The sequence below is a fragment of the Euleptes europaea genome, chromosome 6 (assembly GCF_029931775.1).
Source record: "Euleptes europaea isolate rEulEur1 chromosome 6, rEulEur1.hap1, whole genome shotgun sequence".
NCBI classification, from domain to species: domain Eukaryota; kingdom Metazoa; phylum Chordata; class Lepidosauria; order Squamata; family Sphaerodactylidae; genus Euleptes; species Euleptes europaea.
Genome location: NC_079317.1, coordinates 57,122,103 through 57,148,455, shown reverse-complemented (window position 1 = coordinate 57,148,455; position 26,353 = coordinate 57,122,103). Strand labels below are relative to the sequence as shown.

The window sequence follows — 26,353 nt, the reverse complement described above, 5'->3', positions numbered from 1 at the left end:
CACCACTCTGAGCTCCTCAGATGAAGGGCAGAATAAAAGTACCACATTTTAAATTATTTCCTCCTCACTCCATTAGAAATCTATGAGGAATTGACAGTATTTATATCTGGTTCTCTCCATTACAAGGTGTTTGAGATTACAGAAATCTGTAACTACTCAAAATAAACAATTTGAGTAACATAGAAGCTGGGTGTATTAATTTTTTTTAACACAATCAGGTTCCTTAACCCAAAATTGCGCCATTTAGGCCTGATTTAAATGTGAGCCTGGCAAGGCCAAGAACTTCACTGTGAGAGTTCTCACTGGCTCAGTGACTCATTTAAACTTGGCTGCAACCTGTGCAAATCAGTTACACATGCTTAGTTTACATATCAGCAGAATATTTGCAAGGGCTTATGGATCTCTGGCGTGTTTTTCATGGCTTGCAGCACAGTTTAAAACAGCCCAGACACTAACAGTGCCACCCTAAGCAGTTCTACTCAGAATTCGACTCAGCTCTATTCAGTGGGTTTACTCACATGTAAGTGTTTTTTAAAATCTCACCACTAGTATGAAGAAGTTGTTTTTGTGGGTCTGCACTACCATTTCCAAATTCCTCATACTGAACTTTGCCCCAGCTCTCAGCTCTCATCTTTTATTTAATTTTTTAATGTATGTTGGAACAGAATTTGGAGCACGTTAGTCTGCATGTTTCATTAACGTTTTCCCTATTTTTCTGAAGCACTGGCAATCCTTTATCAGAGATGTTACTAATACGTATTTTGTAGAGGTACTGGTGGTATTCTAGTGATCCTGACAGACAATTAAGTCATCCAATGAGCTTTGAAGTTCAGCTACCTAGCACATTTTAAAATGGAAAGCAAACAAATATCCTACATAAAATAAATAACCTAAATTAATAAATAGTTCAGTAAGAAATTGAACCTGGGTCTGTTCCGTCCTTTTCCATCCCTCCAATTGGTATGCTATACTACTTGCACGTGCATCTTCAAATGTCTGCGCCTCTTAAAAGTGGTATATTTTCCTTGTAGCAAAAGAAGAAAGAAAATCTAGAAAATAGAAAAAACTAAAAAATAAGCAGGAGAAAATCTTGAATATTCTAGCCTTTAAAATAGTAGAAGAAAAGAGATATAGTAGTATAGAGGTTTATTTAAAAAAAACATTTTGTTAAAAAAAACCTCCAAAATTAGTTGTTCACTGTTGAGAAAGGAAACATCTTTATAAATGTTAGGTCCTTTGTTGGTTTCACGGGCACAGCAATCCTGAAGGGGAATGTGCTCCAAGTTACGCCTGCAGTAATGGTGGCCGTAGCCCCATGGAACTCAGTGGAGAGTTTCATGGGGTTTTCTTTAAACTAACATTTTCGGCTTGCTGCGCCTGGCTGCGTTCGCTGAGCCCACTGTAACCACCACCCTCCCACTCAAGATTGCGCTGTAAAAGAAGCAATATGTCGATATTGGTGATTTTGAACATCGGTAGTGTGTATGCAAGCAGGTAAACAGGAACTTGTTCAAGTCACTTTATAATGTTACATGAAATGCATACACAGGCTAGTTGATTGCCATAGGATCACTACTATTATTGTTGTGGCGTGCTAGTATTATTGCTTGCTGCAAAGTTGTTGTGGCTAAGTGTCTTTTTGACCTAAATCTTCATTGGAAGTAGCAAGAGTATTCATGTAACAGATCAGTTACATTTGTACATCTCACATTTTCAAAACACCCACTGTTTTTACAGGGGCCTAAAATTGCGTTAGACAGCAGATGTGGTATATGGAATGTGTGGGAATATACTTGGGAAGCCACCTGTCCTGAAATTTAAAATACAGACCCAATTTGCAACACACACAGACGGGGGAGGGTTATAAAGTAACTCCAACTTTAGGGGACTTCACATTCCCCAGGAAACTTGTAATGGCAATAGGACCTTATTATTTAGAGAAAAAGATGAGGTTTTTATATTTTATTTCTTTGTACCAATCAAATACATTCCCTACTCCCTTCATTCCCTCATCTTCTTGTTATGGCAACCATCATTTGCTATTTTGTCTGAACCAACCAACCTATGTTTTCACACCATAGCTCTCTTGGGAATGGGCGACCCGGCACAGGAGGACACACATTCCTCTACTTGTGCCACTACTACATAGCTTCAAGATGGCACAGGCCAGCTTGCTGTGGCGTGAATTGCGGGGAGACCCAAGTAGGGTTGCCAGGTCCCCCTTCACCACTGGTGTGAGGTTTTTGGGGCGGAGCCTGAGGAGGGTGGGGTTTGGGGAGGGGCGGGACTTCAAAGCCATAGAGTCCAATTGCCAAAGCGGCCATTTTCTCCAGGCAAACTGAACTCTATCGGCTGGAGATCAGTTGTAATAGCGGGAGATCTCCTGCTACTACCTGGAGGTTGGCAACTCTAAACACAAGCCTCTTCCCACACTGCACTCCTGCTGCCTGGGATGGCAAAGGGAGTTGCACTGACTGAAGAGAAGCCAGCATAGTAATATATTGCACAACAAATTCTAATTCTAATTGCATTTCGAAATGTTGCAATTCCCTGTAATGCTTTAGTTCTTGGACCAATATCCCTAATAGCCCCCCTTTCTAAGGAAGAAGCACCTTAGAGGGTAATCTGGAGCAGAGAAGTGGGAGAAGGACCTGCCCACGGTTGTCTATGGCAATTCCCCCTCTTCAGTTTGGCTTTTCCTAGTGGACTTCTGGATATGTGTTGGAAGTTGTAAAATGAGTGGTTCTTATTTCCTGTCATTTAGGCTAGAGGGAGATGGGAAAGTTGTGAGCTGCAGGCTTCACAGGGCCCTGGGGTGGTTACTCGCTGTCTTTGGCTGTGCTCCAAAAAATACTGCTTTTCTTTTCTTTTTAAGGATAGTTCTAATCCTTGTGGTTCCAGAGGTATGCAGGGCTTTTTTGGTCATGCTAGGAAAACCTTGGTGCCCCTCCCCCATTCAATAGAAAGAAGGTGAGATTTTTGCAAGAACTGTTTGGCAGCGGCTGCAGCCTGAAGACAGGCTCTGTTGGCTTGAAGAAGCAAAGAGTGAATGGAGCCAACTCATGCGCTGTGGCTGCCGCCATATTTACTTGCAGGACTCCGAGCCCTACTCACTTGGGGCGGGTAAAGCTTTTTAGAAGCAGCTGCAGGCTGTGTGGGCAGCTATAGCAGGGTCCCTTGACTCTTTGGTTGAGGCAAGGAGCAAAGAAACTCTGCCACGGCCACCCATAAGCTGCTGGCCTTGCTAAATGCTCTCCCTGCCCCTAGTCAGGAGGTTTAGGGAGACTCACAGGAGTTTGGAGGCACTTGTGGCCTGTGCATCAGCTCCATTTGCTCAAGGAAGCAGGGTTGCCAGGTCCCTCTTCACCACCGGCGGGAGGTTTTTGGGGCGGAGCCTGAGGAGGGAGGGGTTTGAGGAGGGGAGGGACTTCAATGCCATAGAGTCCAATTGCCAAAGCAGCCATTTTCTCCAGGTGAACTGTCCTCTGTCAACTAGAGATCAGTTGTAATAGCAGGAGATCTCCAGCTAGTACCTGGAGGTTGGCAACCACAGTGCTTTGGTGGGGGCAGCTAGCCGCCTCATGCTGGTGCTGCCAGCTCTGATTCAGCCATACTCCTTGCTGAGGCCCAGCAGGCAAGGGCGGCTGAGCCATCAGTGAGGAAGGCAGGCTGCCCTTGAACTGTGTGGCAATGGGAGGTAGCAAGGGTGACAATCCTCTCCCAGCTCTTGGCTTTGTGGGCGGGCCCCAGCACACACCAATTGTTTGGATGGCAGTGCTCTAGATTTTGTCTGTAGTCTCTGTGATGATGCATCATAGAGATAAAGAGGAGAAATTCTATCACCTTGGTGGCAGCCATTTTGTATTTGGCTCACTGATCTTTCAAAGTCAGGAGATCAGAGAAAGTTCTTGACAATTAACCAATTGTGGTGGGAGGTCATTCCCGCCCTAAAGTTGGGGAGGTCATTCCCGCCTCTGGACACGGCTCCTCTTGCCCTCTTGGCACCCCTCAAGCGCTGGTCAACTAGGCAATTGCCCAAGTTCACTGAATGGTCAGGCTGGCTCTGGAGGTATGTTTGCATATGTGATGGCCAATATTTCTGAACCTTTCTTCAATGTTGAACAGATCCAAATTTCCACTCAGCCATGCAACACATCACTCATTGGGTGATCCTGGGCCAGTCACTCTCATGTCTACCCTGTCTTACAGGATTTTTGTGAGGATAAAATGGAGGAAGGGAGAACCATGTATGCTGCAGTGAGCTCCTTGGTGGAAGAACAGAATAAAAACGCAATGGATGAACAGAGTAGACACTCCAGGATTAAAAAGTACTCTGAAAAATATCTTTTGAAATTGGGGGAGAAACAAGAAACTTAAGCCATATCTGCATAGAAACTTCCTTACCTCTCAATAAGGAACTGAGTGTGTGAGAAATAAGATATAATGGATTAGTATATCCAGGACAATTTTCAGATTCCCTGCAGCACCCCAAGCCACAGGATGTTTTGAAGTGTAGATTTGCATCTGAACATCCTGGTTCCTGAACCTTTCCCTCTAAAATTTAAATTTGGATATATGCAGTAAATATATTCAGCATCATGACAAGAAAAGAACAGTAGACCTAATGTTATGACAGAGTAAGGTACTGATACTACGCAAGACGCTTGTTAGCCAGGTGTTTCCCAGACCGCAGTTAACTCTCCCAGGCCTGTATTTAACACAGGGGCGGGCTGGCGCACACTAGAGAATGGGCTCAGTTAAACCTGACTGTGGGAAATGCAGCTTTAAATTCTTTAAATTGAAATTCCCCTAGGCCTGTAGCTCACAAAACACCGAGCATTATCATTAGGGGGTTATGTTTGAAATATTTGTGTTTGCTGCTGGAGGGAGTTCTCGTGATTAAAGGAAGCGGCTTTCAGTGAGCAAGACAAGTTCTGATCTGTCCTTTTTTTCACCTCAGCTCAGGGCAAAGACCAGCGGCTTGAGGCTGACCTCTTGAAGAAGCTTGCTCTGAAAAGGAAGATGTGAACGGCTGGAAATGCTCTTTCTAATGCTTGGCTCCAGAGCCAGGAAAAGGCAGCTGTTTCTCGCTGTTCTATTCCCCCCCCCCCCCATAGCTGAGAGCTAGGCCTGTTGCCATATCGGTTTGTCTGTCTGTGTCTCGTTGTTTTTCTCAGAACGCTTCAGAGGCCAGTTGCCCATAGCAAGTTGCTGGGAACAGAGGTCGCTCCTTGTATCGTCTTAACTCTCCATGCCAGAGCGTTCATGCTTGAATAAGAAACAGCAAGATCTGTCAATATAGCCTTTTTCTTCAGAGCTTTGAGTCTGCATTCTCCACGGCCATCTGTTCCCTTTCACCCTTTTGCACAATGTTGCTATTTGAAACTTCTCACTGTTCCTCCCCACCCTCCCATCTCCCCCCTCTTCCTCCCCCTATCTCTGTTGCAAAAACAAACTATTTTTTGTCCTTTAACAGCTTTAACCATCTTCTTTTTCAAGCCTTAAAAATGACATTTGTAAAAAAAAATTTAAAAAGTGGTTGAAAAAAAATTAATAATTCAAAAAAGACGTGAAATCAGCACTGCCAAAATACTGAGAGGCGTTTTTTGTTTTGTTTGTTTTCACTGATTTTCATAAAACCGTGATGGGTCATGTGGTTATGCTGTGTATTAGAAGGCATGGAACAAACCGCTGTAGACTATGGTGTATGCATTCATTGTTGTAATGTTTACAGTCCATCTGTTTGATTTCAAGTTATAAAAAAACTAATTGTCTTTATAGTCTATCTTGTTGGAAATCATCCTTGACTGTGCGGGGAGTTCAGTGAGCATTGCAGCTGGCCATGAAGTAAAGTGGATGCCTTCTTGCCCCATTATGTGGCTAAATGTTTTTAGCCTGTGATGATGTCTTGATCCATCCATATATTTCATGGTGGACTGTCCGTACAACAAAACAATTTTACCCTGTAACCAGTTTCAGTGGACTTATACTGGCTGGAGATGATCAGAGAGCTTGGCCTTCAACTACACTAAAATTTGAGACAATGTCCACAGTTTCTTTTGAATTACTATTAGTGATGAGAATGATGATAATAGCTATAATAGATATGACGGCTGTCCCATACTATTCTTTCTGACAATCTGGGAGGTGTACACTGAAATATGTATGACCTGTATATGTAATTATGAGCCGTATGCCTTGAATTCCATGATGGTAGAAAGGTGGGATATAAATCTAGTTAACTCCCAAATACTTGGTAGGGATATTAGCAAGGCTGGGGTAATCTCTGAGTCAGGGTATCAAACTCATTTGTTAAGAGGGCCAGATATGACATAAATGTAATTTGGTTGGGCCGGGCCATATGTACCATAAAATTTAATGACCGGGACTGAAGGTACAAACTTTATACAAACACAGGCAATTGATGATTTTTTAAAATTATTTTTTACTTAAAATACAAACATGCTTAAAACAATAACACTCTTACAGTATTTTCTTTTAAGTAACAGCATTTGATAATTGATACCTCAGGACTGCGGGGGTGGGGGCTGCCTCAGCTGGTGAGCCCACAGCGGACTCACCACCCCAGATCGGGAGCGGGGGATGGCTGCCTTGGCTGGCTTGCGGGCCAGATAACGGCTTTAGAGGCACCGCGGTGGTGCCTCTGCCATACCGCCTCTGACCACCAAAAGCTCAGGAATGGGCTATCCGGCTCAAGTAGCTTTACCAACTCCTTGGTGCCTTGTTTTACCGCACCCTACCTACAATTGGTCACTGTCCTTTTCTTTCCCCATGTAAACCTTCCTTCCTCCTAACAGACTTTATGCCATAAGGATGCTATTCTGTGCAGTTCACATGTTCCAACTTTACTTTGATCCTATCTGCTTCTGTTTTGCTCCCTGGCCTGCAAGACTATTTTCTTGTTCCCACCAGTCTTGTGCCTGTCTTTTCCACCTGAACTGCCTTTATGGAATTGTCTCCAGCCTCTAATTTGCCCCTCTTCAGGCCAAAGTATCTAATTAAACTTGCTAGAAAAGGCCCAGCCCTAGGAGGCCTTACTTGCGTTGGGGGTCATGTGACCCCTTGAGCATAAGATGCTAGCCAATGGGGTTTCATGGGTTTTCTGTGAAATGAGCTAGAGTTGAAAATGTGGTCTCCCCATCTAGTACTTTCTGGTAACTTTGTTGGCCATTTAACAGGGATCATAATGTTTGATTCCCATTACAACACAGTTTAAAAATGATCCTGAAAGCTCTAGAGTTTGGTTTTTCTCTGACAGGATTTTTTCAGCATTTATCTCAAACTAAAAACCTGATGGAAATGGCTTGAGCAAGTTCAGTTAATTCACATATGAACACACATGGGTCCCTTCCCAAAGTCTGAGTCAGTATGTTTCTTACTATATAATGACTGAAATAATTGCTGCAAGGTAATAAATTTAGTTCCTACAGATATGAATGCAACACCTTTTCCAGCAGAATACAATGTGCACAGCAAAATTAATTTTCCTGCCCCAGTTACTATACTTTGCTGCCTGCAAACATGGTTAAGAATTTTAATAATATGGGTTAGTTTGTTTTGCCTTCCCTGAAGTTCAGCTTCTATGGCTTGTAGTATAAGCTTATGCATGTTAGTCAACTCTCTGGGTTTTAGCTTGTAGAATTTGGAAAGATGGAAAATCAACATGATGGGTGACCAGCAGCAAAGGAATGACATAGCATAACAGCTGAGATGGACTTGCGTGGGAAAATGAAATGCTTTACCCTGCCTGAGGTTTTGAACATGAGAGTTTTCATTTGCCCTGACAGTTTCAGATCTCTCTTGTGTCTTACTCAAGCCTTAGGGGACATAAACACATGTAATTCTAGCATTCCATCCCTCTACTCCCCCACAAACACCACTTGCAATCTTCTTAATACCATTATATTGCCTCCTAAGGAGAGAATTCTGACAAGATTTATATAAACAGGGTTTTAAAAAGAATTAATCAGAAATGCCATTTCAGTATGTATTTTTGGCACCTCGATGTTTTTTCTAATCCAAATGGAGAAAGAAATATGTTTAATTTATAATCATCAAGTAAATAGGATTGTGTTAGGAAAACTGTTTAGCATCTGTCGAAGGCTTTCATGGTCAGAGTTCATTGGTTCTTGTAGGTTATCCGGGCTGTGTAACTGTGGTCTTGGAATTTTCTTTCCTGACGTTTCGCCAGCAACTGTGGCAGGCATCTTCAGAGTAGTAACACTGAAGGACAGTGTCTCTCAGTGTCAAGGGTGCAGGAAGAGTAATATATAGTCAGAAAGGGGTTGGGTTTGAGCTGAGTATTGTCCTGCAAAAGTAATGTGCTAATCATTGTCCTGTAAGTATTGGGACAATACTCAGCTCAAACCCTTTGGGAATTTGATGAACAGGAGTTTTTGATGTCAGGAGAAAATCCAGTCATCATGTATATTCTTGGACCCCTCTATCAGCACTCTCACAAAAGCACCAGAAATACAGCCATTTCCATTAGGAAGGGGAGGTTATTAGAATGTTAGACACTGAAATTTTTGTTATTGCTAAACCACAGAAGTTTAAAAAGGAAAACTGTAGGGAGAAAATCTCATCAATTCTTTAAGTTTGTGGGTTTTTTGTAACTCTCTCAGCTCAATTTTGTAGCTATAAAACTGCCAGCTGCTTTCCTACCTCCACTGCTCTGAAACCTGATCATTTTGTTCAGGGTTGGTGCATCATTTTTGTGGATCATCTGGCCAGGATTCAGAACAGCTGGATCATTTCATCCCCACCCCCTCCCCATTAGTACACAAGAGCCCAAGTACTGGCTTATGCACTCTCTCTTTCTCACACACAATGCAGAGTTTCAAAACAAAATGGGATTAACGTGAACACACTGATGCCTGGAGCTTAGATATGTCTAATGCAAAACATGTTGATGAAGATGAACCTGCTAGCCAGTTCTGAAAACCCTGAAATGAAAGCAAAGCGTCATCTTATCAGCCCTCTAAAGGACTCTTTGTTACTGTTTTGATACTTAAATGGAGCTCCCAGATGACTTCTCAGAGTGGATCAAGGCTTAGATTTTCAGTTGTCGTTTTCAGTTTCCTCACTGAGAAAATGTAAACTATTAAAAATTTTCTGTCTGTCTCTCCACTTCTCCAGGTGGGTACTGTAGTTTAATAAATTCTTGGTGTAGAGCTTGCAGGTGTTTCTCCCTGTTTGGACTGGTCCAGATGCAGTTTTATGCCTGGGCTTGACTGAGTAAACAGTGGGATTGTGTGGTGTGTTTTGAATGATAGCTAGATAGATGAGTGTGGCAGGATCATGACAGAAAAAGAAGAAAAACCATATAATACCTTTTATTGAGGCCAATTCAAATGCCACAAAACGTTATGCAAGCTTTCGAATTTTACAGAACCCTTCATCAAGCAGCTATAAAACAAGAGCTATAAAACACCATTCACTTGCTCCTTTCCCTTCTACCAGTCTTGCCCATTGAATGATTCTCACCATGCTTATGAGTTCATTAATGTCTGCCCGACTAAAATCCAACAGACACGTGTGGCTACGAACTTTCTTGGCCCCTCACAGCAAAAGTCTTTATTCTTACAGCCATAGGCCAGTATAAAACACACAATGCAGTACACACACCAAAAGGAATTCTAGGAGGACATGGCAGCGGCTCCTTCTGGCGCCAATGCCATGTACTTCCAGCCGCCACATACCTCCACCCTGCAAAGGCGACCCCTTTGATGAGTGGAGGAGGCTGGAAGTGCGTGGCGTTGGAGCCGGAAGGAGCTGCTGCCGCTTCGCCTCTGACGGTGGGGCTCCGGGATGTAGCTACAAGCTGCTTTAAGGTGTGCTGAAACCCTGGCTGGTTGGTGTTGGTGGGAAGCGGAGGAGAATGCAGGGGGGGAGGGGGGGAGAGAGGTGCTGGTCCAGGGAGGGGAAAGGAGCCCCTGCTGCTGCCACCGCTGGGCCCAGGCGTTCAGAAACGCACTGGCAAACATCCATGGCTGCAGCGCAGCAACCCATTAAAATCAGGACCAACAGGGTTGGGAAAACCTGCTTATGTCCCAGAAATGGGAAGGCCAAGCACGCAGTCGGGCAATGACCATGTGTGCTTAAAGGGGACATCCGCTATATTTGCAGTACAATCAGGGGACAAAACGACAAAGGGGTCGCCTTTGCCTGGTGGAGGTATGCAGCAGCTGGAAGTACATGGCATTGGCACTAGAAGGAGCTGCCGCTTCGCCTCTGACAGTGGGGCTCCGGGATGCAGCTGCAGGCTGCTTTACGGTGTGCTGAAACCCCGGCTGGTTGGTGTTAGTGCTGGGGTTAGGGTTCAGGTTCTGAATGCTTCTGCATTGTACTTCAAAGAAAACTACATTTCCCAGCAGCTCCAGAAACAGCCCAGAGTTGGGGATTTTGTGGTATACTTTTCTTGCTAGTCCCAGGCCAGTAATTTTGAGTCTGGCAGGCACTTGTGCCGTAGTGACAGGATGTCATGCCTATTGTGTTGGATGAATTGCCTGGGCCTACTGCAAGTCAGTAGACAAGACTTGACAGGCAGAAGGTCCTCAGCTGCTCTGGAGGTGGTAATGTCTCACAGCAAAGCACTCATGCAAAAAAGACTAAATTTTTTACATTTTCCAACTTCTATGTCCTCCATCTCTATTGACTTCCTTGTTGTATATCCAAAAATGGTAATTCCAGAAAAGTAATAATGTTCATCTGTTGCATTAAAAGAAATAGGAGACATGGCATTTTACAGATGAATACTTTTCTGTTCTAGCATAAGAGTATGTCAACTAGATAAAGCCCATTTTGTCTCCAAAACTCCTGTCTCCAAACTGAGGTTCCAGTACCTAATTAGAGTATAATTACAGAAGTTTTCATTTGAAGTAATGATTCTGTTTATTGGGCCATAGACAATGCAGAGAGCCACCCAATACATCAGGGATCAATTTCTGTATTGTGCAGCTGTTTTGTAAATTAATTAATCTTTTTAAAGTATCCTACTAGGGCCAGAATTCACTGATGTGTTGCACAATCTTTCCCAGTGAGAATGCTCTTATGTTACAGCATGAAAGCTGTATTAATGTTCTCCCCAAAGAAAGTCAGAACAGTGTTTGTATCTTGTTGTTAATCAACATATACATATATTTCTTTGAGTGGTTTATTGTTTCAGTGTCCAAGGGTGAAAATGTGGAAAACGTGGTTGCTATATTTTGAGTGTACATGCACTCTAGATTATTGAAAAATGTGTGGAAAAATATCTGTGGGTGCTTACATAGGATAGTGTGATTATTATTTTCAAAAGACATTAAAATAGCTTCAGACTTAGACTTCAGTAAGGGTTAAAATACACGTGATGCTGGAGTTCTGTGATTGGAACTCCAGATGTGTTATTTGGTCTTAAAAAGCAACCATGAGGATTGTTGCCAAAGTAGATACACACACAATCATAGAGAAAATTTTTAAAGAGTAGAATTCAAAGACTATGAAATGCCAGTAGTACAGTCTGTGACTATTTCTACGTACAATTTACATATGGTCACCTATTATTTCTGTTCTGACTGGTCACTATATGCTCATCATGCTTATGTTTGAGTTTTAAATAGAAATCTCACAGCCTGTACTTTCATCTCATAGTCTTTTGCACTGTAGCCAGTTCTTCTCACATATGGATTCAGATGTGGTGGTAGTGGAAAGTGCCATCAAGTCACAGCTATGATGGCCCCATAGGGTTTCCAAAGCAAGAGACATTCCGTGGTGGTTTGCCATTGCCTGCCTCCCTGTAGCAACCCTGGACACCATTCTCCATCTCCCATCCAATTACTAACCAGGGCTGACCCTACTTAGCTTCCGAAATCCAAAGAGACCAGGCTAGCCTGGACCATCCAGGACAGGGCAAGGGAACATATACTTCTTTTTTTCCAAGCAAAGAAAACTTTCCCAAAAGGTTTCCCAATTTCTTCATTACATGACTATGAAGCCAGTTAAGCAGGTGGGATAGAGCCACTGCAGCAATAAAACAACAATCACACATGCACCCTCCCTCAGGACTTAGGCGGGATGTTGGTGATGGGGAGGGTATTGGGTGAAACAGCAGATATTTGCCAGACCTTTTGTAACACAGAGAAGGGAAAGGCTAGTGGGTAGAATACACTGCAAGGTATTGCAAGGGGGTGGGGGTGTTCTTGTTTCAATTTACCCAGGTGGAGGGGGGACTCCCTGGAAGCTGAATTTTCATATTCCTGGCAATTTTTTTAAAAGTCAGATTCATATATTGCTTTGGGCTTTCCTAGGATTAAATGTCATTAGTATCCAAATAAGAAAGTGCTGGGTAAGGTTGAAAATGGGACAGGGAACAGGATATGTTTGCTTGAATGCGGTAACCTTTGTTCATTATCTGTCATAGTCTTATTAAAATACATGCTACAGTTGAAATAACAGAAAAATGTTAAGCAGCGTATTTGAGCGCCTATCTCTTTTCCGGCCATGTCTGATTTCCTGCCTCTGAGACATCTGTTGTCTCCTAGAATTCAGTGCTGGAAGAAGGGGCAACATGTCGAATGTCACTGCCGTTGAACTCTTCCTGGGGAGCTGATCATTTCCCTCCATGGCTTGCATTGCTATTGCCCAGTTTGTTTCTCTCTGGGTTATAACAAAATAGAATGCAGCAGGCTTACAGTATTTCTCTTTTACAAAGAAAACTTTCTTGCGAGGTGTATTCTATTTTTTCCTCTATTTTTGTACGCAGTAAGAGAGAAGTTATGCCACACCCAACTGAACTGCCTTGCACTACAAAGTATGCTCGATTGACTCTGCAGATGGGAGGTTATCTGAAAAAGGGGTTGCACAAACAGTCCTGTAAGCAGTTGTCAAGGCAGGTCCTCCTCTAGCCTGGTACTACAAGCTTTCCTCCTCAGAAATGGAAAGGGCAAAGTCATTTATTTGTCTACTCTTTTTCTAATCACTCTGCCCTTGAACTTACCTCCCTTGTTTGGGCAGGGTACCTGTTGACATAAGTGGGAGTCTTGGGTTGTAAAGGAATGCACCGTGATGTCAAGAGGGGAACAATATATTTCCTCCCCATGGATACTAGGTGAGTTAACTATTTCCTAGCCCAGCTCATTTCCATCTCCATACTGTAGTTTATGAGAGGTGATGGACAGATCAGACATAAGAAAGTTTGGGATGCACTTGAAAAATAACCCCTGATTTTTTTTCATGGGTCAGGTTTTGACTTGTATCTGTTTAGTTTATACTCCTTTCGTGACGTGATGGAAAGTCTACAATGCCAGTTGAATGGAGAATCCCAATTTGATTCCATATGATTGTCAGCCTTTCCTTGTTAAGGGTTGTGTGTGGGGAATTGTTTTTGGTGGGGGAATATCTAATTATGGGAGCATAGGAACCACCATGTTTAGAATTAGTTCACAGAATGCATTGTGCATGTAACTGGGCCACTTTATTCCCCCCAATATTTATTTATAAGCCTGATGGAATTGTTAGTTTTTACCAAACTGAACTGCAGTGATAGTTTGAAAAGTTTGTCATAAACACTGATTGCATTTTGGTGCACCACTGCTGCATTTTCCTAAAGTGGAGTGCATGGAAGGTTGCCAAGTGGCAATCAGTGGTTGTGACAAACAAGTCAGACAGCAATCTTGCCATGAATCATGTGTGCTACGTTCATCACAGTGGATGCATGAACTCAAAATCAGCAAGATGAATGGTCCAGCAAGATGAATGGTCCAGTCTCTGCTTCAAGAAATATGTAACTTCACAGTAGCGTAATACAATGCCTCCTACCCATTTGACTGCTCCCAGGCTGTGGTAGTAAAAAGCAAAGACATTTCCTTACTTCTTTGGACAGCTTACACATATTACAATTTGTTGTGTGCAGAAACCACTGTGTAGAGGGTTGGGTTAGTTATGTGTAACGGGTTGGGTTAGCATGTATAAAATGCTAAGGAAGAACCTGGAGTCCGATCTGGAGAACCGGGTTTGATTCCCCACTCCTCCCCATGAGCGGTGAATGCTAATCTGGTGAACCACTCCTACACATGAAGCCAGCTGGGTGACCTTGGGCAAGTCACAGCTCTGTTAGAGCTCTCTCAGCCCCACCTACCTCACAGGGTGTCTGTTGTGGGGAGGGGAAGGGGATTGTGAGCCGGTTTGATTCTTCCTTAAGTGGAAGAGAAAGTTGGCATATAAAAATCAACTCTTCTTCTTCTTCTTCTGAACAATATAATGTTGTAGGCCAGGGTTGAGCCAACAGTAGCACACTAAGCGGTAGTGTTTGGCAGCCAGGCCCAGATCTCCACCCAAGCAACTGAAGCGCTGGCAGCGCTACAGTGTGGGGAAAGGCAACCGTCATGGTGTAAGCTCATCATCCCCTCCCAGATTTACACAGCCACTCACAGTGCCGCTGGGCCTTGGCTAGTTCCAAGTATCATTGGCCAAGTACAAACCTTGTGTTCCCTACCCTGCTTTGTTTGCCAGCACATCAACATCTTGACTGGTAGCCTTTTTTCCAGCACGTAGACCAGTAAACGTTGCATGCCCCAGTTGTAGACAATAACGTGTACGAGATCATAGCTCTTCCTTAGTGATTGCTTCAATAAATTGCAAGTGCATATTAGGATGAAACTTCTCTCTCTGTCAGTCCTCGATATAGGCTGACAGATTTTGCAGGTATTGCAGGTTCCACTCTGGTGAAAACTCACTTTGCTTGTATGAGGTAAAAGCAGGAACAGCAGCCTTATTCACTGTAAAAAGTGGTGTCTACCATGGTGGATTTTTAAAATTTGCATATATAATAAGCAAGTACAATAATAAGCTATGCATTTCATATTCCTCCCTTTGGTTTTTGTGTTAGTGTTCTCTTGTACCCATGCTGACCCAAATGGAAAATGCATTGATTTAAAATTGTGAGTGTAAGATGAAAATAACTTGTCTCCATAATTAAATAACTGAAAGCATGATGAGATGATCTTAAGGATTTTACACATTTTAGTTGTAAATGAAGTATGTAACTTCAGTGCTTCATAATTTTTATTCCAGGATGTTCCGGAAAGGGAGATGAGGAGTCTAGCTATGTGACTGCAGCACTAGGAAATACATGGAGTCATAGTGTGAATACAAGACTCATCCTGCAATATCTGGATTCACAGACTAGACAGGTGAGGATCCAGCTATATTGCTGCCATTGTCACATAATGCGAGCTCTATTGGAAGCCTTACTGGCTGTTTCTAGTGAGAGATGAGACTCTGACATGCAATTTTGATGTCACTGTTAGTACATACAAGTGAGAGCATGTAAGGTGGGTGAGGCATTTGTTTGCCCCAACTTCCTTGTCCTCACATTGAATCAGTCATTTGAAATTACAGAAAGTTTCCTCTAAGCTCAGCTGCCCCCTTCCCCTACGATGGCTTCAGCAGTGAAGGTGTATGATTTTGCGTTTGTACAGGAGGACGGAGCTGGACATGCTGAATTCCATCTCCTCCACAATCACTTGGTTGGCCAAGGTCTGTCTCAGTCCTCTCTTCACCTTCTAAGCAACCAATGAAGTGGGACAATTTCCCCCTCTCACCCATGATCACTTTGGTGGTGGGGACACAGCCTTCTCTTGTACCTCTGTTGTCAACTTCACTTCCTTTTAATAGCTGAGAGCTTGTCCATGCGTGCTGCTGTCAGCACAAATGCACTACTATTATCTGAGCATTTTTGAATAATATGGGGCTTCATTTCATTTCCATTTCAAGGTGGAAGGTTGTATATAGACAATAGAGATATTATCTTACTCTGCCTTTACATGTCCCCACTTTGGCACACAGAGTCTACACAAGTGCCTACTTTACAGTAAATAGATAAGTGCATATTTGTAATCCATAGAAAAATTAATTCAGGAAAGGTAGTCCATTCATCTATATCGAGGAAAGGACATTCATCACCTAGAAACACTACTAGGGTTTTCCCTGATGTACCTAATTTTTAGAAATAATTACATGTGTTATCCTTCTCATGTTACATTTTTATGTATCATATGTCATAAGTTTTATGTGGTTCATACTTTATAAATCCAGTATGTTCCCGTGCCTAATAGCATTATCTCTTTCTTGGAAGTTAACAATCCAGTCAGCTGAGTCCCTGAATGGGCCATCTTTTTCCTTACATTTTTGTTTAACTATTTTCTGGAGCTAATTTTAGTGACTTGTTTGGAGGATAGACTTTTTGATTTGGTGTAGTGATTGCAGATATAGCCTTCTGGAAGCCTGTACATTACCTTATTTTTACAGTAATTTCATATCAAACATTAGTTTTACATTTTAAAGAGTATTTATGTAACTATTTGTGATTAGGTTTTTATAATATCCACCTGCAAACACAATTTCTCCCTCCCCCCAATAGTAAACAACTTCCAGGACTTAAAAGAACCCTCCACCATTTTAATTGTCTTGAAATGGTGAGATCTTTAAAAATATGTTCTTGGTTTTTTGTGGGGGGAGAATAAACATTTATTTTGATAAAGTAACAATGAAAAACAAGAAAGGCTACAGGAGAATACTTTTCAGCAAGCACTGTATGTACTTTTATTCTTTTGAGATATCGTTGAAACCTCAGTAGCATTGAATGAGATATTTCAAGTGGCATAAAATCTCAGCTTTACCTCAAACGATAGAGATATAGTGAATTATTGTTTGGTAAAGGACACACACTCCCAAAAGTTCCACAATGGTTCTAAATGTTTTTATTATGTCTTTCAAGATTTTGGCTCTTGCTAGTTAAAGATGTAGTGTATAATCAATCCTATGTGGAGTTATTCCATTCTAAGCCTGTTGAAATAAATATGTTTAGACTGACATCTCTCTGCATAAGATTGCACTAATAGATCTTTACACTCTTTGGGTGAAAACGCATGGTCACTTTATCCTCCTTTAATCCCTGTTTTGGCCAGGATTCAGCCAGGATCGAACGCATGTGTTTCGCCTAATGTGCGTTCGATCCTGGCTAAAATAGGGATTAAAGGAGGATAAAGCGACCATGCGTTTTTGCCCTTTGGTTCCTATTCTAGAATTTCTGAATACTTGTGAGCACTGCCAGATCCCCTGGAAGGTTAACATTCGATAGATGGGAAGATGAATTACGGAAATGGCTGACTCCCCCCCGCCCAGCAGCAATTTCAAAATTCATGTCTATTTTATGAGCAGGAATAGTATTTGTCAAGCAGGAGAAAATGAGAGTAAAGCAAAGCCATTAACTATCATAATTTCTCACAGGAGCTGTGAGATAAACAGTTTTCTGCTCCGGATAAAGAAGTACAGTTTGGAATATTGTTGATAGAGCCAGCAAAAGATTTCCCCGGCCAACTAATTCAAGACATAACTTTCTGGATGTCCTTGGTTGCATACCAGTTGGTTTTGCCCTCATCTAATTACTACTATATAGATAGCAACCCAATAATCTGACTGATAGCAGTAGTGTAGTCGTAGCAAAGGATGACGTAAATTAAAAACAGTAAAGTGAGGCTTTTACAGGCATACTACAAAGTATGTCTAATTCTGAATATGTAAACAAACAAAACAACCTGTGAAACAGGCTAGGAACCTATAAGGTTGTGCCACAATAATTAAAAATTATAGTTGGTCTTGGTGGTTTTTATAGTGCAGCCAATTGAGCTGTCTTATGTGATTCCTTATGTGTGTTTAATTTACCTTTTGAGGCTTAAGTTTTTAACTCTTTTAAAGCATGATTGTACTTAATAACAAATATATATTTATAATATATTTTTAAATTATTGCAGCGCAGCCTTGTAATTCTGAATATGTTCCATTTTATACGTTACTATTTGGAAAACTGCGTTTTTAGAGCTGTTGATTTATATCTTTATTTTTCTACGGCTGCAATCCAGAGCAAAGACATAATATGCTCTGTATGTTTACCTGGGCTTTGGGCATTTTCTTAAACCAGTTTCCCCAACCGTGATTAGAGTTATAAAACCAGTTTGGGGAGGATCTGTTCAAAAACAAAAAGTCAAAAGTCTCACTGGGCTATTCAGGCGTATGCCTAAAGGAGCTCTTTTGGTGGGGTGCTAGCTCCGGGTTGGGAAATTCCTAGATCTTTGAGGCGGAGCTTGGGGGAAGCGTAATTTGGGGAGGAGAGGAAGTTTGGCAGGAATGTGGTGTCATACAGTCCACCCACCAAAGCTGCCATTTTCTCCAGAGCAATTGATCTCTGTAGCCTGGAGATCAGTTGTAATTCCAGGGGATCTCCCGGCCCCACCTGGAGGATGGCAACTCTGTCTTTCAGTTGTTTGCTCAAATAATTTGCTCAGAAACACTTCTAAGGCTGCTGACATCACTGAGGATGAGAAAAAAGTATGCTTTTTAAATAATAGCAAATAATAAAGAAGATCATAACAAAAGGGATATTAATTTAAAATCAGAATATGCAGCAGTATGGTCCCACAAACTAGAGGTTTTACTGTAGATTGTAATATTCTCACAAGTACTTTGGAGTTCTCAAGACATAAAGACCCATCTGGAAGTTAAAACTATAACAAGAACCCTTTACAAACGATATCTAGTTTAAATTAAATTAAGCAGAGAGATGGTCTAAAACCCAAACCACCTTGCACTTTCAGTGTTTTAGAAATATGAGAACTTTTTTGGTAAGGCGTTGTTAGTAACTTTAGGAAACCAATGAATTGGCCTCAGGCTACTGTGTCTTCAGTGAGTAAGGTTCCTAGACTACACTGTTCATATGAATACGCCTTGGAATATCTGTGTGGGCAGATATTTTACACATATCCTGTTGAAGTGTGTTACATAAATAGGCTCTGATTGTGCCTTCTAAGTTTCATTGTGGCCAAGGCCAAGTTCCAGAAGCCAGGGGGTGCAGAGAGGCATTTTAGAAGGTGTGCCACAGCTGTGGAGACACTCTGTAACAAGCTCACCCTGAGCATCTTATTGGAACAGTGTCTGGGTTTCTTTGATAGCTGAAGTAAGACAATTGATGATGAACAGAAGAAGAAAGCTTCATATTATTTTTTTATCTGTTATCTCACACGTTAGGGATGAAGTAACTCAAAATGGGATTTACTAAACATGCAGAAGTTAGAGTTGCATGTTTTGTTAATTGCAAGGGGGGGAAATAAAAGGGATGAAATAATTTATTCATATAGATAGGAAGGATTTTGTTGTCAACCAGGCCATGCTGCCATCTCCCTTTAAAAACTCTATTAGATCTTGTTGCAACCTGTGCCAACCTCATTTTTTGCCTTGTTTGAAAAGTATATATATGCATACTGTCTATATTTGCCATTCAAATTTTCATGCTAAATTTTTGTCCCAAATTAAAAGACAAAAAAGAACTGTTGAATTCATTAGTAAAGCGTGACTGAAAATGAGATCTTCCTGTTGTTTAGTGGATTTGGGATTCAGTTTTAGTGAGATTCTGGAAAAAATAATGAGTAAAACTGCCTAAGACAAAACTTTGCTTGTTATATGGTGTCGTTCTCTTTGTAGACTCTAATGCCCAGACTCTAAACTGGCTTTGATTGTGCTAAATGGCTGCAGCATGTAATCAAGACTTAATTAGCTGCATGCTAACATCAGTGGCACTGGGAAGAAGAAATGGCACAAAAAGCTATGGGGATGCAAAAGTGTTTGGGCATCTTTCTCAAGGCATTTCAAGTGTCCTGCTCCGATGCCCATTGTCCCAAATAACTACTACGGTATGTTTAGACACTGTGCAACACAATCTTGTGCATGTTCACTCAGAAGGAAGTCTCACTTTATTCAGCCTTGTGTGCATAGGATTCTAGCCTTTAGGTGAAACATCTTACATCTTCCTCTGTCTCTGGGGTATATTTGTTTGAACAGAAAGTGAGGCAGAGTCCTAAGCAGGTCTTCTTAGAACTCTAAGCAAGAAAGAATCCTAAACAGGCATATTCAGGCCTATTAAATGGGGCTTAGTCCCAAAAATTCCATGGACTGCCAAAAAAACAAATCAGTGGATTATAAATCAAATCAAGCCTGAACTGACCCTAGAAGCTAAAATGACTAAACTGAGGCTATCGTATTTTGATCACGTCATGAGACGACAAGAGTCACTGGAAAAGACAGTCATGCTAGGAAAAGTTGAGGGCAGCAGGAAAAGAGGAAGGCCCAACAAGAGATGGATTGACTCAATAAAGGAAGCCACAGCCTTCAATTTGCAAGATCTGAGCAAGGCTGTCAAGGACAGGACATTTTGGAGGACTTTCATTCATAGGGTCGCCATGAGTCGGAAGCGACTTGACGGCACTTAACACACACACACACAGTCCCAAAAAAGTGTTGTTAGGGTTTAAGGCATTAATATTTCAACATCTGATAAATACCAAACACTACCATTTTATGTGCAGTGTTATATATAACACATTTCATGTGATTAAAGCAGTAAAGTACATTTTTGTGCAATAACACCAACTAGGATTGCCAGGTATCCCCTGGCAACCAGTGGGGGAGGGGTGGGGGTAGAAGCTGTTTGAACCATCGAGTTTTGCCCAAATACAAGATACCCTTGTTGGTGATGTGATGATGTCACTTCCAGATGTGACATCACGCCAGCGACATTGAGGCCTAGGCCTCATTTTAAGCCTGGTAAGACCCCTGCCAGCCAGTTGAGCAGTGCCAGGCGGAGGGGGCCCAAAGTGGGGGATCCCCCACCCCCAATGGGTGTCTGACAACCTTAACACCAACATTTCAACTATCTTTTAAGCGTGACTCCCTTCCCTTTTCAGCTTCAAACTTTCTAGAACTGTTTTGTGTTTGGTACGGATAAATTATTCCTTCCTAGAACCATCTTAATTAAAAATTTGAAATCCTTTCTTGCCCTATCAAAGTTTTCCTTGCTTTTGTTTCCTTCCCTCTTCACTATCAATTGAAGTACTGCTGTACCTTTAAGTCTAAATCATGCCTCATTAGCAGGTATGAAACTAGAATCATACAACTTTTTGATTTCCCTGTTTGTAAGGTTCTATTTCATTGTTTGTTCTAGTACAAAAGTGATGTATTTGCTATTAAAAATAGTATTCTTGGCTTTCTTCACTGTAGCTGTTTTGGAGGGACAGAATGCTGATCTTCCATGTTCCCTTTCTTTCTGTAGAATTGTGCATTCCAATAAACTTCTGATAAGACAAGACAGTCGATCAGGCAAATACTAAAATACATTTCAAACAATATTGTTTTGCATTCCCTTCTTCTTGGTGCGTAGGAAGTCTCAGGGGCTATCTTTTGCTTTTTTTTTTTTTTCCAGCCAGCTGCAGAAACTCATATTTGTTTCTCTTTTCACAGACTCCTTTTGTACTGCCAAACTTTAGTTTGGTCTTTTCTGCCAGAATCACACTTAGTCAGAAAAGAAACATTGCAAGCAAGAGTGACTTGCATTTGTACTTGTAAAAACATCAGCTGGCAATCACTGTTAATTACTCCAGCATCTTTAGCTATACAAAAGTCTTGTGAAAATGTAATTTTGCATATTCAAAGAGAAGCAGTATAAAAATTGTTTTAATGTGAATGAAAGTATAAAGGTTTAGCTACCTATGAAGCATTGTGACTATCTGAAAGGAATGACCCTCCTGTAGTAGAAGTTCGGCAGTAATGCTTACTAGATGAGATGGCAGTACAAGACCAGGCCTTTCCAGTAAGAACCTCTTTGATTATTTACTTATTGAGTTGGTTGTGAACAGCAGAGGTGAACAAGATTGCCTTTTATTCATCATGGGATTCATGCTTCTGTGGGAAGAGACACATGTTACCAATCCCATCTTCCCCCTTACCTCTACCTGCCACTGGATTTGGCTCTTGCTTATTTATTTATTAAGAGCCCCGTGGTGCAGAGTGGTAAGCTGCAGTACTGCAGTCCAAGCTTTGCTCACGACCTGAGTTCGATCCCAACGGAAGTTGGTTTCAGATAGCTGGCTCAAGGTTGACTCAGCCTTCCATCCTTCCGAGGTTGGTAAAATGAGTACCCAGCTTGCTGGGGGTAAAGGGAAGATAACTGAGGAAGGCACTGGCAAACCACCCCGTAAACAAAGTCTGCCTAGTAAACGTTGGGATATGACGTCACCCCATGGGTCAGGAATGACCTGGTGCTTGCACAGGGGACCTTTACCTTTTTAAAAAATTATTTATACCCTGCTTTCCCCCCGAATGGGGGCCAAAGCCAGCTGACTATACATGTTAACAGTGACTGCTCATATACCCTGCATATACATGCATACATCTGTTTGTAAGAGAGAGCCAACAAGTTTTCACGTTATAAATGAAAGTGGTGACCAGTACCTGGATAAGTGTGGGGTTTAAATCACATGTTCAGCTGTACATGTGTTCAAGGTAACATGAGAATTCTTCAGTGCATGTATAAAGAAAAATTGAAGGTACACTGAACATGGATTGTACATGCATTCACTCAAACTTGTGAACAAAGCTTATGTGGATGCCTAGATTTTGAGAGGCTTACTATGTCAAAATGTGAGAAGTACTGACCTCAGAAATTATAGCTGCAATTAAGAGAGATGCTAAGAGACAGATGTGAAATGCCAAGTCATAACCAGAGAGCCGTGCTGCACTGTATGATGATCTGCGTCAGTGTGGTTTACCCTGACCTCCTAATGGACGTGTGGGGGATGTGTGCATAACACAAACACTGTCTGAGCATTACAGGCTGATAGGGTTTATGTCCCACTCCTTTTCTAAAGGGCTGTCATAGAGGAAAAACTGTTTACATTAATATTAACCCATTAGGTTCTCAGATATCAGTGGTGCATTTGGTAGAGTTCACAATATTTTGTGCCCAGGACAGAGAAATCAGAAGTTATTGTTTAAGTCTCCCAATCCCCTGCCTGCTTAACAAGAATATTTTATACCCTAAAGGTCCTGCAATGTTCTGTTGACAATATTTCATTGACAAACATTGTTGACAATGTTTGCAAGGCAAATTTTCTATCATCAGTTTGAATCAGACATCTGATAGTGGGTTTGTAACGGTTCATTTGGTTATCCAGAAGCCCCAAGTATCTCTTATTTAAATTTTTTGCAGTATCTCTTATTTAAAAATTATTGCAGCATCTCTTATTTAAAATTTTGGAAACTATTTTAACAAGGTATTGAGCTGCTGAGCATTGCAAATTTGAAATGAAAGATAAATACAAGGAGGATAGTGGGGAATAATAGGTATGATATGCTAGAGTCTTTAATGAAAGAAAATGGGGCTAGTAACTCTTTCCACAAAGAGGACAATGGGATGGATCCAACCATTGTCTTCCCTTCATCTAGCCGCCTGCCATTTTCTTCTAATGTTCGAGCATCAGACTAGGAGCTGGGAGACCCAGGTTCAAATCCCCAGTCTGCCATGGAAATTCATTGGGTAGCATTGGCTCAGCCATACATTCTCAGTCTACCTTATCTCACAGGGTTGTTGTGAGACAAAATTGAGAAGAGAATAACGTAAGCCACTTTGGGTCCACACTGGTGAGAAAGGTGGGGTATAAATGAAGTAAGTAAAATAAAATAAAATAAAATAGATTGGAAGAAGGCTTCAAACTTGAGCCAAAAGAAAAGTGGGGTATAAATATTTTAAAATAAATCATTTTTATTTTTTTATTTTTATGTTGCTATTTATATTCCGCCCTCAATCCCCGGCCCAGGCCGGGCTCAGGGCGGCTAACAGTATAACACTCGTTGAGTAACACACACTTGTCAACTATACTCATTCTGAATTAAATGTTAAATTAAGAATTCTGAACTTTCCGAGATTATTCAGATCAGCCAACCCACGCAAGGAGCACAGTTTAGTCTGGAGTCTCTTTGCTGGCACTCTGATCTTTCTAAAGAGAGTGGATAATGAGCGCTTGATAGCCACTGAAGGGGACAGTTTTCATCTGTGGTCTTCAGTTTCCTGCACTGCTCTTCCATAGCAACACATACAATACGGCAAGGACCTGGGGACTCGGACACCTGAAGGCTGATGTCCCCATGGTTATGCTCGATTCAGAACTGTTTGTCTCACAGTGGCTCATGCCGCAGGTGAAAACAGACTTCAGTTCGTCTCCTACATCTTTGTCCAGTCTTCTTCGCATGGAGAAGACTGCCATGTGCTTACCACATTGGGTTCTTTTCTGTAGTTGCCTGACTGACTTGCAATGTCCTGTTCATTGAATCTTTTGTCACATGTATATGTGTTGGCTGATCTCTGCTCTGGGGACCTGGTGGCGGGCATTAAAGGGGCACGTCACCAGCTGCTTTACAATATCAGAGTGATTCTTGCAGCATTTGACACGGTGATGGGGAACCTACATGTTCTTATTTGGTGGTTCTTGTCATATGGACACTGTGGCCATTAACACATGCCTGTTTATCCTGCTAAACTCCCTATCTTGTGGCGAATCTAATGAGCCTACATGCATGGCCTGCGTGATTGACCCACCCAATACTGGAACTTCCCTAAGTCTACAAAGTGCTCGTTTGCAGCGACTTAAATTTAAAGCCCGCTGCAACCACAAGAGCTTCCCAGTGCATTTTAGCATCAGGGTCGACTCTCTTGCCAGAAGAAGCCTGGCAGGCCTGACGGCAGCAGCAGCAGCAGTCCCCCCCAAGCCCGTGGCCCCCTCTCTCTCCCTCTCCCCCGCTCCAACCAATGCCGGCTTCCTCTCACCTCCACCCAGTCGCAGCAGCCTCCACTCCCCACCGGCTTCCCTTGCCTCTGCCCAAAGACATCAGGGTGGAGTAGAGCAGAGCAGAGCAGTGGCGGCTCTGGCCAGGTGCTCCTTTTCCCCATGCGTGCAGTTTTTGGGAGAAATTGAGCTATATCAGAGGGACAAAATAATGCGCACACACCCATGCATTAACGGCCTGTATTAGTTTCTCCGGATCCAAAGCATTAACGTAGTTGTTAGCCATATCCACTTTATGGGCACTGATTCTGTGAAGACCACAGTACCTCTACCTCTGGGACCTGTAATATCTTTATAAGCAATATCTACCCTGGAAAACAGCCCTATGACTACCCTGGTACTTTGATCCTTGTCATAGGGGTGGGATCCACCCCAATATAGTTAAAAGCAAAATCTGGTCATTATTAAATTGTGTTGATGTTGTTCAATGCCATACTTGTCATAAACACTTACTTATAAGTAATGTATAGCATAAAAATACAAAGACAAATAGAAGGCTTCCAAAGTTTTCTTGTAGTTGTATTATTTTTGGACAAGAACCTCTGAACCTGTTTTGCTGGATTCTTCTGAAGACTCTTAGTGAACTTGTACCTCAGACCCAGAGACTAGGGCTGTTGAAAAAAAATTCAGTAAGGTTCGGCTTCAGCAAAATTCGGCCCTTTTAAATTCGGGCCGTGCCGAAGTCCGAACTCCCCTGCTTTGGATCCCCAAAATTTGGGCGAGATCTGGAGTTCGGGGGAAAATTCGGCCCCCCCGCAGGCCTTCATGGGGCTTCCATGAAGGTGCGTGGGGGAGCCTTTAAACAGATCTGCGCCTAACAGCTGTTAGGCACAGATCTGTTTTCCCCCCCGCGCGCCTTCAGGGGGCTTGCCCGAAGCCGGGCGGGGGGGCCCTTTAAACAGATATGCGCCTCCCAGCTGGGAGGCACAGATCTATTTAAAGAGCCACCCGCCCGGCTTCAGGGAAGTCCCCTGAAGGCGCGCGGGGGGGGGGGGAACAGATCTGCGCCTCCCAGCTGGGAGGCACAGATCTGTTTAAAGAGACCCCCGCCCGGCTTCAGTGAAGCCCCGTGAAGGCGTGGGGGGGGGGAGCCGAACCCCAAATTTGCCAAATTTATTTCCCAAACACCCCGAAGTCGGGGAATTCGGCTTCCCCCGTTTCCCACCTATTTTGAATTCGGTTCTTCCCGAACTGGACACCGCCGAATCGGGGGAAATTTGGCGGTTTTTCGGAGCTGGACAAACCGAATCGACAGCCCTATCCCAGACAATTATTTTTCTCTGTATCTTCTTACACACACAAACAACCAGAAAAAATACTGTCTGATGACACCTACAACATATTCTGAAGCCTTTTAAATCTTCAGTATACTTGTTAAATTTTCACCAGGGAACTTTTTTATTATTATTATTATTTAGAAAAACATAATGTAACAAGATGGGGAAGTTTTAGAGAACATATTGTTTTATGCTAAAATAATTTTGCAGCCAGGGCTATATGTGTGAATATTTACCCTGTGGTCCAGGGCTTGGAGAAATCTTGTCTGTTCTTGGCTTAGTTAGATATGCATATATGTTAAAGAGAGTGCAGTGCCATCCATAAAAGAGTGAGGGGGAAGGACACTG

General features: G+C 42.3%; 1 protein-coding gene and 1 pseudogene across 1 annotated transcript in view; one reads left to right on the top strand and one right to left on the bottom strand.

The window, feature by feature from the left end:
• The window catches only part of RAD51B (RAD51 paralog B), a 365,924-nt gene that overhangs the window by 168,962 nt on the left and 170,609 nt on the right, over positions 1-26,353 (top strand). Inside the window, exon 8 of the mRNA XM_056850833.1 lies at positions 15,073-15,191. Within this exon, the coding sequence (XP_056706811.1) occupies positions 15,073-15,191 (119 nt within the window). The remainder of the gene's footprint in view (positions 1-15,072; positions 15,192-26,353) is intronic.
• On the bottom strand, positions 23,946-24,954 carry LOC130478672 (gametocyte-specific factor 1-like; annotated as a pseudogene).